At 50.3% G+C, this 16027-nt stretch overlaps 1 protein-coding gene across 2 annotated transcripts; it reads left to right on the forward strand.

The window, feature by feature from the left end:
- The first annotated feature begins 374 nt into the window (after positions 1 to 374).
- On the forward strand, positions 375 to 15714 carry TGM1 (transglutaminase 1). Of its 2 annotated transcripts, none has more exons than XM_079124817.1 (15): positions 375 to 501; positions 1261 to 1551; positions 1696 to 1884; positions 2881 to 3129; positions 3500 to 3618; positions 3734 to 3841; positions 4288 to 4462; positions 4867 to 5005; positions 5150 to 5253; positions 7372 to 7460; positions 7962 to 8115; positions 8216 to 8497; positions 8647 to 8807; positions 9208 to 9344; positions 15140 to 15713. In XM_079124817.1, exons 2-15 carry the CDS (start codon positions 1263 to 1265, stop codon positions 15363 to 15365), a joined length of 2421 nt encoding a protein of 806 aa, XP_078980943.1. In that variant the 5' UTR covers positions 375 to 501; positions 1261 to 1262; the 3' UTR covers positions 15366 to 15713. The 2 variants fall into 2 exon arrangements, with proteins under 2 accessions (XP_078980943.1, XP_078980944.1); XM_079124818.1 differs by lacking the exon at positions 375 to 501 and adding an exon at positions 520 to 926 and having other exon boundaries at positions 15140 to 15714.
- The last annotated feature ends 313 nt before the right edge of the window (positions 15715 to 16027 follow it).

Raw genomic sequence — 16027 nt, forward strand, 5'->3', positions numbered from 1 at the left:
GCCTGTTAGGGCTGAGGATAAAGCTCAGTAGGTAGAGTGCTTGCCTTGCCAGCACTAAGGCCCAGGGTTCAACCCCCGAGCCCCACAAAAAAAAAAAAAAAAAAAAAAAAAGGATAAGAGAATAAACCTGTTGTCTCACCAAAGCCTTGCCTTTTTCACCTCAGTTTCAGCCCGGAAGGACCGGACCCTGCTCCCTCCCTAGCACATCTCAGTTCCTAGAAAGGGGAAAGGGTTGTGACCGTACCCATTTCCCGCCCTACCACCCTGAGACAGCCCCCAGAGGCCAGGCCTCTTCCCCTCGGGGATGGGGCAACCACTCTTCCTCTGATTCCCAGCAGCTCGGCCCCGCCCTCCCTCCCCTCATAAACCACTTACCCCGCCCGCCCCACACCTTCCATTCGCGCGGCGGCGTCCAGCCCGTGCATCCCGTCCCATCAGTCCCGACCGGTTCCCGCCCCGGCCCTGGGACTCAGTACTGCCGTCGCCAACACCGCTGCCCAGGTGAGGGGCTCTGACAGTCACCGAAGTGCTGAGCCTCAGGGGTCTGCGCTGTCTGGGGGCCACACGCGCAGAAGTCCAGCCCCAGAAAGGAGGAGTGCGGGCCAGCGGGTACCTGTCGGCTGGGCTGGGAGAAGCCGCTCTTGCTGGACCCCGTGGGGTCTCCTAGCACCTCCCGCGCCCCAGCCCTCCCGGCAGGCCCTTGTAGGGTTTGCCCCGACATGAGGACTGCCAAAGACCCCAGACTCCCCCCATGCCACCCGCCGGTCTTGTCGGGAGACTGGAGGGGGGAGATCTCTGCTAAGAATGGGTTCTAAAGGCTGTCAGCGTCATGGACCTCTAGACTGAGAAGCCAGCAGGTGGAGGGACCAGGCCGAGGGACGCTGAGGTGCACTGGTCTGCGGGGCTGAATCTTGAGGCTGTGACAGGTGTTCACCCAAGGAATTGTGTGTATTTCTTCAGATGGGTTCTTGAGTGGGTTTTCTGTTTGGGCATCTGTCTTTTGGTGGGTGTCTATAAGGAGATGGGAGAAAACTTTTTTCTCTGAATTGTGGGAAGCTTTCTTTGGGTGTCTGAATGGAGTCATTAGGGAGGGTCTCAGATGGGTCTAGGGGAATTTCTGGGTCAAAGTCAGATTGTTTCAGTCATCTGGTTGGGATGACTAAATCAACTCACTGGATGAAGGATTTCTGAGTGGACTAGCTGGGTACAGGAGCTCTGAGTGGGTGATCAGAGAGAGCATCCCCTGGCTCTTCTTCACAGGCATGATGGATGGTCCTCGCTCAGACGTGGGCCGTTGGGGCGGGAACCCCTTGCAGCCCCCTACCACACCTTCTCCAGAGCCAGAACCAGAGCCAGACAGACGCTCTCGCAGAGGAGGAGCCCGTTCCTTCTGGGCTCGCTGCTGTGGTTGCTGTTCTTGCCGGAATAGGGCAGATGATGACTGGGGGCCTGAGCCCTCTGGCTCCAGAAGTCGAGGGTCCAGCTCTCGGGGCCGAAGACCTGACTCCCGCGGCAGTGGTATAAATGCAGCTGGAGATGGCACTATCCGAGGTGAGACCAGCTATTCACCTTGACTGAGAGCTGAAAGGCCTTAATGAGACCTGAGACTCAGCATCACTAGGGGCTTGAGAAACTAATAAGGGAGATCTAGGTTCCTTGTGGGGGCTTCACTGACCCAGAGATATGGCCTTGCAGAGGGTATGCTGGTGGTGACCGGTGTGGATTTGCTGAGCTCACGCTCAGACCAGAACCGCAGAGAGCATCACACAGATGAGTTTGAGTATGATGAGCTGATTGTGCGCCGTGGGCAGCCTTTCCATGTGGTCCTCTTCCTGAACCGGAGCTATGAGTCCTCTGATCGCATTGCCCTTGAGCTGCTTATTGGTGAGTGGGACCTGGATGGAAGGGTGAAGGCCATAGATTTGTTGGAGGAAGGGCTGGTATTGAATTAGAGAGATCTTTAGACTCCTGCCCATCACCCCTAACATCTACAAGATAAAGCAGGTGCAAATGTCTAGGTGATGTACCCATGGCTGCTTCTTGGGGAGGGTCTTGGTGTTGCAGTTTTCCCAAGCTTTCTCTCCTCAGGCCTCTAGGTTATCTGTTTCACAGTACTTCTTCTCTGGAATCAGCCTCAGTGTGCCCTTCTTTCTGGGTCTGCTCTCTCTATAGGGTGTGGTTGGTTCTCTTCCCCCACCTTGCTCTATCTATCTATATCTACATCTACATCTCTCAATCTCTCTGTCCAACTCTGACTCTCTCTGTATCTCTGTCCCATGGCCCAGGGCAGGTGCCTCTCTCACCGCGTTGCTTGGTGACCGTTGACTGCCTAGGCTGGTGATTATGCAGCTACCGGGGGCGGGCGACTCTTCTTACCCTTTGATTAGAGCCTAACCTTGCCCACCCCAGCCTCTAATTTCCCAGATACCCCCACCACCTCCAACAGGGATGCCCTGGGCTCTGGAAACCGCAGCCCTGGGGAGCAGTCAGGCCTGGCCTTTAGTATCTGGACTGCCCTTTCCTACAGGACAGGGGGATTTGCATCAGTCAATGTGGCTATGCTTCTCCAGCCCAGGCACTAGGATAGTCAGGCAGGCAGAGGGTAACAATAGCCCTGGTCTCCCCTCCCCATCTCTCAGTTCAGTGTCAGGGGAACAGGTTTGGGATGTTGGCCTGGGGCTCTGCCCTAACTCATGGGCAGTCATTGGGTGGACGCTGCTCTGAGGGAGATTGTCACAGAATGACCCAACTCCGGGACACAAACATGCACACACACACTGGCTCACAGACATTTGGGTGGGGCTGGGAGAAGTCTAAGGTTCCATCCCCTCATCCAAGCAAAGCCTCACCAGCTAATTATTGATTTCCCCCCCACTCTAGGTAACAACCCTGAGGTGGGCAAAGGCACCCACGTGATCATCCCAGTGGGTAAGGGGGGCAGTGGGGGCTGGAAAGCCCAGGTGACGAAGGCCAGTGGGCAGAATCTGAACCTTCGAGTCCATACCTCCCCCAATGCCATCATTGGCAAGTTTCAATTCACTGTCCGCACACGCTCAGATGCTGGGGAGTTCCAGTTGCCCTTTGACCCCCACAACGAGATCTACATCCTCTTCAACCCCTGGTGCCCAGGTGAGCCAACTGGGGTCAGAAGCAGAGGTGGGCAGGAGGGAAGGGCATTCCAGGGTTTCCTTTTCTAGGATCTGATTGGATGCCTGGGTACCTAGCCACAGGAGAAGTCAGTCTCCATTGTCCTGTGGAGGGGAACTGGTCCCAGTGTAAAAACATGACCTGTCTCACCTCTACTGAGGAAAACCCTGGTTAGGACCAACCATCTTCCACCATCTGTGTCGTAGTCCCTCTGGCCTTCCTGAGAGTAGTCCTCTCAGGCTAGAGTTATCCTCTTTTCTTCTGTGGACATGAGTTTTGCAGACCTGGCCTAGGGGCAGGTAGGGCCCAGGGAGAGAGTATAGGGAATAAGGTGTGTTTTCTGGGAACACAGAGGACATTGTATATGTGGACCATGAGGACTGGCGGCAGGAGTATGTGCTTAATGAGTCTGGAAGAATTTACTATGGAACTGAAGCACAGATCGGTGAGAGGACCTGGAACTATGGTCAGGTATGACTGGTTAGAGTCACCTGCATTCAGGGGAGGTGGGTGGAGAAGGGGCCTGGCCCAGTGTCCAAACTCCTCCAGAGTGGTCTGTAGCCAGCTCTGCCTTCCCTCCTTCCAGTTTGACCATGGAGTGCTGGATGCCTGCCTGTACATCCTGGACCGGCGGGGAATGCCATATGGAGGTCGTGGGGACCCAGTCAGTGTCTCCCGGGTCATCTCTGCCATGGTGAGCACCCTCATATCTCTGAGTCTTACTGTGTGTCTTCCTACTGCCTCCTCTTCACCCTGCCCCAGGTCCTGCCCTTTCTGGATTCGTTTAGTATCCTCAGGACCGTCCCTGTCCTTGCAAAGGGTATTGCAGGAAGGGGGTCTCACTCCTCTTCTCTCCTTGCCTGCCCCCAACTACACCCTTCCTGGCTCCTGTCCCAACTCCTGTGTAATGTAGGGCCAAACCCACAATTTGGCACACCCAGGATTCACATTCCTGTGTCAGAACAGGGATAGGAGGGGACAGATAGTTCAGGGAAGGGGTAGGTGGGGTTCAGGCTAATGTTTAGGTCTTGAGGTATTTAGGGGTGAAGGGTGGTTGCAGGGTCAGGGGCTGGGCTGGGGACCCAGCCAGGTCCTGAACACCTCCCCCAACTCAGCCCCACCCCATCTTGTCTTGGGCAGGTGAACTCCCTGGATGACAATGGAGTCCTGATTGGGAACTGGTCTGGCGATTACTCTCGAGGCACCAACCCCTCAGCGTGGGTGGGCAGCGTGGAGATCCTGCTTAGCTACCTACGCACTGGCTATTCTGTCCCCTATGGCCAGTGCTGGGTCTTTGCTGGTGTGACCACCACAGGTAGTGAAGGGACCAGGACAGGAAAGACCTGGGTCCCACAGGAGGAGGGAGGGAAGCCAGTCTCCATCTTCATCCAGCCCAGCCCAGCCATAGCTACAGCATAGGGTGCAGGCAAGGGTGGATGATAAGATGCCTTAATTATCATTAATTATGTTAACAACAGAGAGAGGCCTAAGGCAGAGAAGGAAGAAGCTATAGGCAAGGCTTGAGCCAGGCAGGTGCCCTGTCTTTCCTTAACCCCAAATGCTCTATAGCCCAAAGGTTCCTGGGCCCTGTGACCCCTGACCATGGTGGTAAATTGCAGCTTGGCAACCTCAGTTGTCCTTTTCCCCCTGATATTGCTGACCTGATGCCTCACCTGCCCCCCACCTCCGCCCTGAACCTCAACCCTGGTTCCTCCACAGTGTTGCGATGCCTGGGTCTAGCCACCCGTACTGTCACCAACTTCAACTCTGCACATGACACAGACACGTCCCTCACTATGGACATCTACTTTGATGAGAACATGAAGCCACTTGAGCATCTGAACCATGATTCTGTTTGGTGAGACTGGGGCTGGGACTTGACTGCCCATATCTGCTGAGGAATGGTGACCTGAGGATGGGATGCGGGAAGGCAGGCAGGGCCTGGGTTGGGGAGGCTCTAGATTGGAGTCTTAGACCCAGCCCTCCCTCTACATCTATCCAGGAACTTCCATGTGTGGAATGACTGCTGGATGAAGAGGCCGGATCTACCCTCAGGATTTGATGGATGGCAGGTTGTGGATGCCACACCCCAGGAGACCAGCAGCGGTAAGGCAGGCCTTCCCTGGCTCTCAGGCCTGGTCCTGGTTCCCTCCCCATCTCCTCCACCTGAGTGACAAACTCAAGTGTCAGCCCAGGACTGGGCCAGAAAGCCAAGATCTTCAGCCCCAAAGTTCTTTAAATCAGTTCTTATCAACTGAATCGCCATGCAGCTGTTGGTTTATTTATACCTTTTATGTAACTATTTGCTTTAGTTTTATTTATAATGGCTAATTTTATTTATTTATAATGGTTAATATACTCAGACGGCTCAAAAGCCAAAAGATTCAAAGGTAGTCAGTGAGAGGTTCCCTCCCCAGGCAAATCCACTATTCTTGCTTGCTTTTTTACTTACACATCTGGGAGATAATTAAAAGACCCTTTTATATGTAATTTTTGAAAAAAATCTATAAATGTATACATTTTATATAAATACATATTTTAAAACATCCTCCTGGTTCTTTATTTATTTTTATGTGGTGCTGAGGATTGAACCCAGTGCCTCACATATGCTAGGCAAGTGCTCTACTGACCTGCAACCCCAGCCCCATAAATAGATATTTTTGAAAATTTCCTTGATTATTCTGAAGATTGCCCAGGTTTATAACTCACTCCAAGCCCTGTGAAACACATAGAAAACAGTGGCGCCCAGAGGTGAAGGACTTTATCTGGGGCACAGGGCACTAGGTCACCAGGAGAACACATCTAGTCCCTGACTCTCTCTTATTACACACTCTAACTTTCTCCAAGTTCTTCTCTGTTTGCTCCATTGTTCACTATAAGCTTCATGTACAGTATGAGCAAATCAGGGCTCAGATAGCTTCCAAGAAGAAAACAGCCCTCATACCCAGCCCTAAGATATAGCCAGGGACCAAATATTTTCTGCAAAAATGAGACCTATTGCCCAAACAGATCCCCACCCACTTCCAACCTTGACATTCCAGCCCAGGGAACCTGGTCTGCCCCTCCAGCTTCTTCCTTCCAGACTCTCCCTTGCTGTTTTCTTCTGGTTCTTTCCAAGATCCCTCCCTCTCAATCATCTACTTAAATGGTGCCCCCAACGTTTAACAATCCACTGGTGCCTGCAGTGCTGGAGCCAGAACTCAGGCACTAGAAGACCTGAGTTCCCGCCCTGCTTCTGAGAAGTGGTGGGGACTCTGGGGCCAGCCAGGCCAGGGCTTGATTCTTCCTTGATCACATCTTAGATAAGTGATCTTGGGTAAGTGAGTGAGCACTTTTCAACTTTGGACTTCCATGTTCCTGTATGTAATATGGAGATAATATATATCATAGAGGGTAGTTGAGAAGATTCAGTGAGAAATCATGAATCCAAGAGGACTAGCAGAATGCCTAGAACATAGTAGCCACTCAGAAAATTGTTAGCTCCTTCCAGTTGTCTTATGAGATCCTGGCATCTACTCTACCTTGCTGAGCCTGTTTCCCCATCTGTAAAAGGAGGCCACAGTGATAGGTGTTGTTAAGATTCTTTCCTGTTAGATGGCCCTCACTTCCTGTTGGCCTTCTCCTACTGGGCCTTCTGCTACCAGCCCACATCCTCTGGGAAACCCTCCTAAGTATGATAAGGACAGATTGTTTTTTTCCCATGAGGTCCCCACCACACCACTCCCCAGAAAAGAGCACAGAGTGGGCTGCAGAGCTGAGGAGTTGTTCTAGATCTTCTGAAATGGTGGTGGTGGTGGTGTCATTGCTTTCCCAGCAGAGCCACCATGGTTCTGGATGGATCTTGATGGAGGATAGGAAGATTGTCCTGTCCTCAGGGCATTACAGACAGTGGGCATTGTTTTGGCCAGCCCAGAGAACATACTGATTACCTGGTTGTGAAGTCAGGCTGTCCTCAGGCTTGCCCCCCACCTCTATCTTCCTGTGGAGCAGCTGGGTTGAGGAAAGCTGATGGGCCACTCTCTTTTTTGTCCCTCCCTCAGTTTGACTGGGTATCCACTGGCCCTAAGTATTTGGTGAAGACTTCTAGCCCCTTCCAGAGGTTGCCAGCCAGAGGATACTGGGCTTTGTCAGGTGGGGCTGGGGCCCTGTGTGGCCTCTGCCCAGGGTCTGAGGTCCTTCTTGGCCTCCTTGGATCCCTCAACTCTGTCCTGCCTCATTTCCTAGGCATCTTCTGCTGTGGCCCCTGCTCCGTGGAGTCCATCAAGAATGGCTTAGTCTACATGAAGTATGACACACCCTTCATTTTTGCAGAGGTGAGGGTGAGGCTCCAGGTGCCTCCTCAGGTAGTCCAGAGTGATCAGAGCACTGGCTTCAGTCCTGGGTTCTCTGGTTCTGATTTCACTGCTGACTGGCTATGTGACCTTGGGCAAGTCACTCATTCTAGAGTCTTAGTTTCCTTAGCTGTAAAAAGGGGATAATAATGGCTGCCTTGCTTCCTGTGCTTAGGATCAAAAGAGATAATAAGTATGAAACTGCTTGCTAAGTTGTAAAGCCAGTGAACGAGCCCAAGGGATTACTGTTATTAATGTCCAAATGTACTGCAAGGAGCCTCCCAGACCAGCTTCTTCCCTGCTCTCTGGCCTTTTCTGGCTCTGCTTGGGAAGTCTCCCAGTTGGGCCTTGCCAGGAAGCTCCCATTCTTTGGACTTAACCCCGCCCTGCAGACCCTGGGACTGATGGAAGGCACTGGGGGTCAGGCCTCCCCTCAGACATTCCAGCTCACTCAGTCCTGCTCAGACCCTCACTCTGCAACAGGTGAACAGTGACAAGGTATACTGGCAGCGGCAGGACGATGGCAGCTTCAAGATTGTGTATGTGGAAGAAAAAGCCATTGGCACACTCATTGTCACAAAGGCCATCAACTCCAATATGCGGGAGGACATCACCCACATCTATAAGCACCCAGAAGGTACTGTTTCCCACAGATGGTCAGCTATATGCCGAGTGTTCTACTGAGTGCTCACTACCCCAGCTAGAGCTGGAACTCACCCTTGACCCTCAACCCCCAGGATCAGCAGCAGAGCGGAAGGCAGTAGAGACAGCAGCTGCCCATGGCAGCAAACCCAATGTGTATGCCACCCGGGACTCTGCTGAGGATGTGGCCATGCAAGTGGAAGCACAGGATGCAGTGATGGGGCAGGATCTGACAGTCTCCGTGGTGCTGACCAATCGTGGCAGCAGCAGTCGCACTGTGAAGCTGCACCTCTACCTCTCTGTCACCTTCTACACCGGTGTCACCGGGTCCACCTTCAAGGAGGCCAAGAAGGAAGTGACACTGGCACCAGGAGCCTGTAAGTGCTCCTTACCCAGCCCCGCCTGCTAGACAGCCAAACAGCAGGGGCTGTAGACATAGAGACCCAGAGCAAAGGGGAGCACCCCTGGGAAGGCCACATCTGGGGAGACGCACCTTAGTGACACCATGCATACTCTCTCTCCCCAGCGGACTCTGTGACCATGCCCGTGGCCTACAAGGAGTACCGGCCCCACCTTGTGGACCAAGGGGCCATGCTGCTTAATGTCTCTGGCCATGTCAAGGAGAGCGGGCAGGTTCTGGCCAAGCAGCACACCTTCCGTTTGCGTACCCCAGACCTCTCCCTCACAGTGAGTGCAGCTTGGGGGGTCATGAGGGTGGTCTGGGAGTGATGGCTATGGGGTTAAAAGAAATTGGAGGAGAAGAGGGGAGAATGCTGAGCTAGGAGCAGGCTGACCTAATTAGTCAGTCTAGGAGAAAAAGGTTAAGGACCAGCCCTGGGCTCCTGGACCTCCCTCAGTTTCCTCATCTGTAAAAGGGAACTCATATCCCTGATTCTGTGGTAGCCTTGGCTGTGGAGTGGGTTGGAAGTTTCCTCTCTGACTTTTGGGGATCCTTCTCTCAGGAACAGAAACAAAGGACTCACAGGGAGGTTTTGATTCTAAGGGGTCTTCTCCCTGTGGGGTAGCATACAGACCCTGTGTATTTGGCCAGGATCTCTGATATGATATGGGCCTCTGTTTTTCTCAGTTACTGGGAGCAGCAGTAGTTGGCCAGGAGTGTGAAGTACAGATTGTCTTCAAGAACCCCCTGCCTGTCACCCTCACCAATGTTGTCTTCCGGCTAGAGGGCTCTGGGTTACAGAGACCCAAGGTCCTCAATGTTGGGTAAGTCTGGCCTCTCCTCTTGCCCCTGCTGCCCTCCATTTCCCCCAGGCTACCCTGGGCCCCAGCTTTGCTTCCTCTCAGGACCTCACAAGGCCCCCTGGGGTTAGCCAGCAATCCCTCCCAACTCTAGTTCAGCCCAGTCCAACCAGTGCTTAAGGAGATCTGCTGGGTGCTTTGTGCAGCACTCCAGGGGCCTGTCCATCTCCTCAGGGAGCTAAAACTCCATGTGGGAATCATTAGTAAGCCATGGCTAACGTTTGCCCAGCACTGAAAAGTTGACCAGGAACTTGTAGGGATATTATCTCATTTGGAGATTAGGGAAGCTCTTTAAAAGAGAGATTGTCACATGATTACAAGCAAAGCTGTGGAAATCTGAACACTTGGGTTCAAGTCCCAGCTCCATCACTTCTGACCAGATGCCCTCAGGCAGGTGACAGATCTTCTAAGCCTCAGCATTCTTGCCTATCTAATGGGCTGGCAGTAGCACTTTGTCCTTGGGTTGTGTAGACTCACATATGGCACAAACTTACTGCTCAGCATCTAGTCATTTCTATTATTGCCATCTTCACCCTGCTTTATAGGGTGGCCAAGGCTCACAAGGGACAGACTCTGCTCTCTCCTTTGGAACACTAAACCACCCCAACTCTTTTTTTTTTTTTTTTAATTAAAATATTTTTTAGCTTTACAGACACATTTTGATTCATTGTACACAAATGGGGTACAACTTTTCATGTCTGTGGTTGTACACAATGTAGATTCACACCATTCATGTAATCATACATATATATAGGGTAATACTGTCTATTTCATTCTACTGTTTTTCCATCCCCATCCCCTCCCACCCCTTTTTCCTCTACACCATCCAAAGTTCCTTCATTCTTCTCTTCCCTCCATAACCCCTCCCTCATTATATATTGTCATGCACTTATCAGAGAAAACATTCAACCTTTGGTTTTTTGGGCTTGGCCTATTTCACTTAGCATGATATTTTCCAACTTCATCCATTTACCAGAAAATGCCATAATTTTAATCTTCTTTATGGCTGAGTAATATTTCATTGCATGTATATACCACATATCCATTCATTAATTGAAGGGCATCTCAGTTGGTTCCACAATCTAGCTATTGTGAATTGAGTTGCTATGAACATTTATGTGGCTGCATCACTGTAGTATTCTGATTTTAAGTCCTCTGGGTATAAACCCAAGGAGTGGGATAGCTGGGTCAAATGGTGGGTCCATTCCAAGCTTTCTGAGGAATCTCCATACTGCTTTCCAGAGTGGCTGCACCAATTTGCAACTCCACTAGCAATGTATGAGTGTGCCTTTTTCCCCACATCCACACCAACACTTATTATTGCTTGTGTTCTTGGTAATAGCCATTCTAATTGGAGTGAGATGAAATCTTAGGGTGGTTTTAATTTGCATTTCTCTAATTACTAGGGATGATGAGCACTTTTTCATACATTTGTTGATCACCTGTATATCTTTTTCTGTGAAGTGTCTGCCCATTTCCTTAGCCCATTTATTGATTGGGTTCTTTGTATTTTGGTTGTAAAGTTTTTTAAGTTCTTTATAAACTTTGGAGATGAGTGCTCTGTCTGAAGTGTGTGTGGAAAAGATTTTCTACCACTCTGTAGGCTTTCTTTTCACATTATTGATTGTTTCCTGTGCTAACCACCCCAACTCTTGAGCTTGCTGCCTGGTTTGCGCCATAAGAGAGGAGTAGCAGCTCCAAGGGACAGAGCCCCATGCCTTGGGCCCTCACCCGGGCTGAGACTGATCCTGGTTGAATGAGGCTCTGGGCCCAGGGAGAGTACACACAGTACATGTGTTCTTTGACCTCTGTGTTTATCATTTTGACACAGATACATGCTGCCCTGTCCCTCCCCAGGAAAACCACAGAGGGAAAGCAGAGAAGGCCAGAGGTTGACCTTTTAGACTGGCTTTCTGGGGACAGGAACAGGCATTCTCCTCTTCAGAAAGAGGGCTCCTGAGTGCTGAGAGAGGGCCGGGAGTGAAGCAGAGGACCCCTGCCCACTCTGCCCACCTTTCCCCCTGTGCTCCTCCCCTGCTTTCACCATCAGGCCAACAACAGAAAGGCCACTCTCCCGATCTTCGCCTCAGCCAGTCTCTTAGGAATGCTGTGATACATCACAAAATAGTGTTGTCCTCTTGCTACCCTGCAAGGGTCCCTAGCAGGCCAGACAGTGAAGTTTGATACCTACCTTGCTAGTCCTCCCTGAGACATCTCTCACCCACATTCACACAGCCATGGAGGGAGTTCCCCCTGTCCTGAGAGTCCCCAGAGGCAGATAGCCCTCAGCAGCCCCACCAGACCTTTGACCCATGCCTGCAAGTAAGGAAAGCACCACTGTGCAGAGCATCACCCATCCTCAGCTGTGGGGCTTGTGTGTGTCTCCCTGCCATTTGAGGGCCCAGCCTGCCCACAGTCAAAGAGAAAGTTAGATGATGGCTTCTCAAGGCAGGCCCTCCTTGGATTTTCTATGGGTCCTTGGCTGCTGTGAACCCAGACTAGGACACTTGGTAGCCTTGAGGGGAACATCCCTGAGCTGTTGGTTCAGATACATTAGATTCCATGATGAGTGTTATTTTGCCTCTCATTTACACATCAAAGGCTGTGGTATGGAACCCCATTATACCAGAAGGTGTGCCACCCAGAGTGGTGACTGGCCACTTAATAAACATTCCAGGACTTCCTCCTCCAGATGACTGTTGTCATCATCAAAACAGTCGCAGGGAGGCTGGAAGTCTCTTCCGAGCCCTTCTTGGGAATTTCCCCCCAGAGCCTGAATAACACTCTATAGCACATCCTTAAGAGTGGCCAATTTCCCTTCTTGGGGGGTGGATTTGACTTTGGGGAAAAGCCTGAAGTCACTTAGAGCTAAAACTAATAAGGTAAACAAAAAAGGTGGGTAATGATGCCCTTTCATTCCAAAATGAGGCACTCAGAAAAGGAGGGACAGGCTGTGTGTGCATGCGCACGTGCATGTTTTAAATGGCTCTAAAGAAAAGTCCAAGGAGAGTTTTTAAAAGTGTTTAAATGCCCTGGCAACATAGTTTCCCAGATTCACGCTGAAGGACATCTCTCTCCGGGATCTCTAAGTTCTGGTGCTCTTGTTTGGGAGTCAGTCTCATTAGGTCTCATTACCTCAATGCAGTTACGAGCACATTCCAGCTTTAGCATCTGACTTGTTCTCAGCTTAAACTCAAAAACAGGGGTGTGGCAGAGGCCTCACCTGACACCAAGATCAGGGCAGGAAGGGACTTTGACATTCCCAGCTGTAAGCTGGAAGGCAGTTTCTTTTGGAAATAATGTTGGTTATTGGAATATAAAAGTTAATTCCTGAAATATTGCAATTCAACTATAGTTAAATAGACCTTTTTTAAGAAAAAAAAAAATTTAAGACAGGGTCTCAGTATGTTGCTCAGTATGTTGCCCATTCTGGTCTGGGACTCCTGGGCTCAAGTGATTCTACCTCAGCTTCCCAAGTAGCTGTGACTATAGATATCACACTGGGAATTGAACCCAGGGGTGCTCAATCACTGACCCACATCCCCAGCTCTTTTTTATATTTTACTAGAAACAGGGTCTCACTGAGTTGTTTAGGGCCTTGCTAAGTTGCTGAAGCTGGCTTTGAAATCATGATCCTCCTGCCTCAGCCTCCCGAGTTGCTGGGATTACAGGCATGCACCACCACACCTAGCATGGTTAGACTTCTTTTTTTTTTAACTTTATTTAGTTTTGTATGTGATGCTGAGGATCAAATCCACAGCTTCATGTATGCTAGGCAAGCGCTCCATCACTGAGCCACAATCCCAGCCCCACAGTTAGACTTTTGAAGGCTGGTTTGAGCCTAATTTATCTTCAACTTTGTATCAAGGGAGAAGTGAGCAAAAATTAAGAATGTGAATTTATGCCTAGCCAAAACATAACCAATCTGTTAGTTTATAGATTTGTTAGGCTTCCTATTATTATATTGTACTATATTATATTATACACTCTGGCTTTTCTCCTTCATGGAGCTCAGAGGCATCTTCAAAGTCATTTGGTCCCATCACCTCATTTTACATTCATTTCCATTTTATGGACTAGAAAGTGAAGATCAGAGAAATTAAGTAACTTATCATAAACCACACAGCTAATAAGTAGTAGGAGCAGACCAGCCCAGGAAACCTCTCAGAAGCAGGCTCCAAGCAAAAAGCTTTGCCCTATAGAGAGCTCACCTTTGGGGTTAGGGATATTGGCTTATTCCCTTAGAGGACTGTGATGACTGCACAGGGTCTGACTCCAAAGAGGGAGCCCAAGGTAGACTTGGGTTAAAAGGAGGCCAGAAGTAAGGGTTTAGGCAGAGGCAGGAAGGACAAATTCTAGGAGGCACATGCAGATGCCATATAAATGCAAACATGTTCAGTGTATAAAATGCAAAATGCAAACTGCTGGAGAAGCTCAGAGAGGAGTGAAGTTCTCTTTCCTAGGAGCTGGAGGTACTCAGGGGAGTCTCACTGAGGAGGTGGGGTGAGCTGAATCTTGGAGGAAGAACAGGAGTGGGGAGCCAATGCTAGGAGCTCATGCCAGGCAAGGCCAATGCTGCAGAGCAGGGCAGTGAAGGTGAGCTGGGAAGGGGAAGATTCAGCTGGACTAGGCCACAGGAGCAATGTTGCAAGATGGTGTGGCTGTTCAGGTCATAGGGGCTGAATCACTGAGCTGTGTGTCAGGTTGAGGAACTGGGATCTCATTCTTTAAGGAAGCCAAGGCCTTGAAGGATTTAGAACACCTGAGTGTTAGCAGAATATAAAGGAAAAGCAATACAGGAGACAAGAGGCCATTAGAAGATTGGTGAAATCATGATTCCCAGAGAGGTGGTCTGGTAATAGATTTTCAGAGGTCCATGAAGAAGGGAAGACATTGTGTATGTGTGTGTGTGTGTGTGTGCGCGTGTATGCACCCCCACGCACACACAGGTAACACAAACTCAGAGACATGATGGAGTATGTCAATTTAAAGATGCCAAATTATCTCTCCTTGGATAGCCTTTTCCTTTTGTTCTAAGACAACATTCTTCTTTGGAAAGATGATTGAGGTAAAGAATCCTTAATTTTCTTCGTTTTTTTCCCCCAGTACTGGGTATTGAACGCAGAGCCTTGTGCATGCTAGGCAAACACTCCACTACTGAGCTAAATTCCAGCCCTTTTTATTTTGAGACAATCTTAAAATAGTAGCCCAGGCTGGCCTCCAACTTGCTATTGTCTTGCCTCAGCCTCCCAAGAAGCTGGGATTACAGGTCTGCACTACCACACCCAGCAATTAATTTTCTTTAACATACTTTTCTGGCAAAACCTAAAGCATTTGGCAATACTGTGTTGGACCTCAAAGTCTTATTTTGAAGTTTTTTTGGTGTTTGAAAAAAACTAGTGAGATGGGGATGGTGTGGTTAGGGCAGAAGGTGTGGGGATGGACAGGAGCTACCTCTGAGGTGGCATTGGCAGTCTTTGTCCAGGTAGGTGGATGTGGGAGCAGTCAGGGAGGAGTCTTCAATGATGGGGAGATTTTCAGTTCAGGCAGCAGGGTGTGAGGCTGCTGTTCTGGCTATGTGGAGGCGGTCCTGGGGCTTGGTCTTTGTCTTGGTTGTGGGTGTGGAGATTCCAGCTGAACCCAGAAATGCCTGTGTGGCTCCACCTGTTACTCCTTCCTTCCTGACTATCTTCAATCAATCCTTATCTCCCAATCTTCCCTCAATTACTCTAGACCCATGACCTTGTCTCTACCCACAGGGACATCGGGGGCAATGAGACAGTGACACTGCGCCAGACGTTTGTGCCTGTGCGACCAGGCCCCCGCCAGCTCATTGCCAGTTTGGACAGCCCACAGCTATCCCAGGTGCACGGTGTCATCCAGGTGGATGTGGCTCCAGCCTCTGGGGGCATGAATTTCTCAGACACTGGAGGTGACAGTCGCTCAGGGGAGACCATTCCTATGGCATCTCGAGGTGGAGCTTAGCCCTGGACCGGGAACAATGGGACTGGAGATGAGCAAGGACACTGCCCCAAGATGGGGGCCCACCACGAAATAGCTCCCCAGGAGCTCAGGTGGGAAGGCTGGGGCACCTGGGGAGATAGCCAGTCTTCACCTTTATTGGGTGGCACAGATGATAATAAACTTTTTTAATGAAGCTGCTGTTCTGTCCATCTGTCAGTCCATACCAGGTCAAGGAGTGTGGTGTCACAGTGTGTGCAAGGGATGCATGTGCCCTAGTCCTGAGACTCGTGGCTGGCAGGTGATAGTGCTGGCTCAGCCACCCTTGACTAGAGCCTGCCTAGGGTTAAGCACCCTCCCTGAGTCTCCCACCAAGGGGCTGATGCTGACCACAGTACCCACTGTGGGAGAGAAGAACCTGCGTTCTCTTTTATAGGCACATATTGGAGATAGACATAGGGTAGAGTACTCTCTGAGCAGCAAAATACACCTTCTAACACTTATTTTCAAAAATAAGGATTTTTGCAAAAGTGAGACATGTTCAGTGTTGAATGTTAAGAAAATATAGAGCTGGAGTGCAGTGGCTCACACCTGTAATCCCAGTTACCTGGGAGGCTGTAGCAGAAGGATCTTAAGTTCAGAGCCAGTCTTGGCAACTTAGTAAGATCCGTTCTCAAAATTTAAAT

Source organism: Sciurus vulgaris (assembly GCF_902686455.1).
Source record: "Sciurus vulgaris genome assembly, chromosome: 2".
In the NCBI taxonomy this organism is placed as follows: Eukaryota; Metazoa; Chordata; class Mammalia; order Rodentia; family Sciuridae; genus Sciurus; species Sciurus vulgaris.

Excerpts from the sequence above, each read along its gene's own strand:
- TGM1 (XM_079124817.1), top strand. The coding sequence starts at position 1,263 with ATGATGGATGGTCCTCGCTCAGACGTGGGCCGTTGGGGCGGGAACCCC. Across the intron at positions 3,619-3,733 it reads GGACCTGGAACTATGGTCAG|TTTGACCATGGAGTGCTGGA; the intron begins GTATGACTGGTT and ends CCCTCCTTCCAG. Across the intron at positions 8,116-8,215 it reads CATCTATAAGCACCCAGAAG|GATCAGCAGCAGAGCGGAAG; the intron begins GTACTGTTTCCC and ends CTCAACCCCCAG.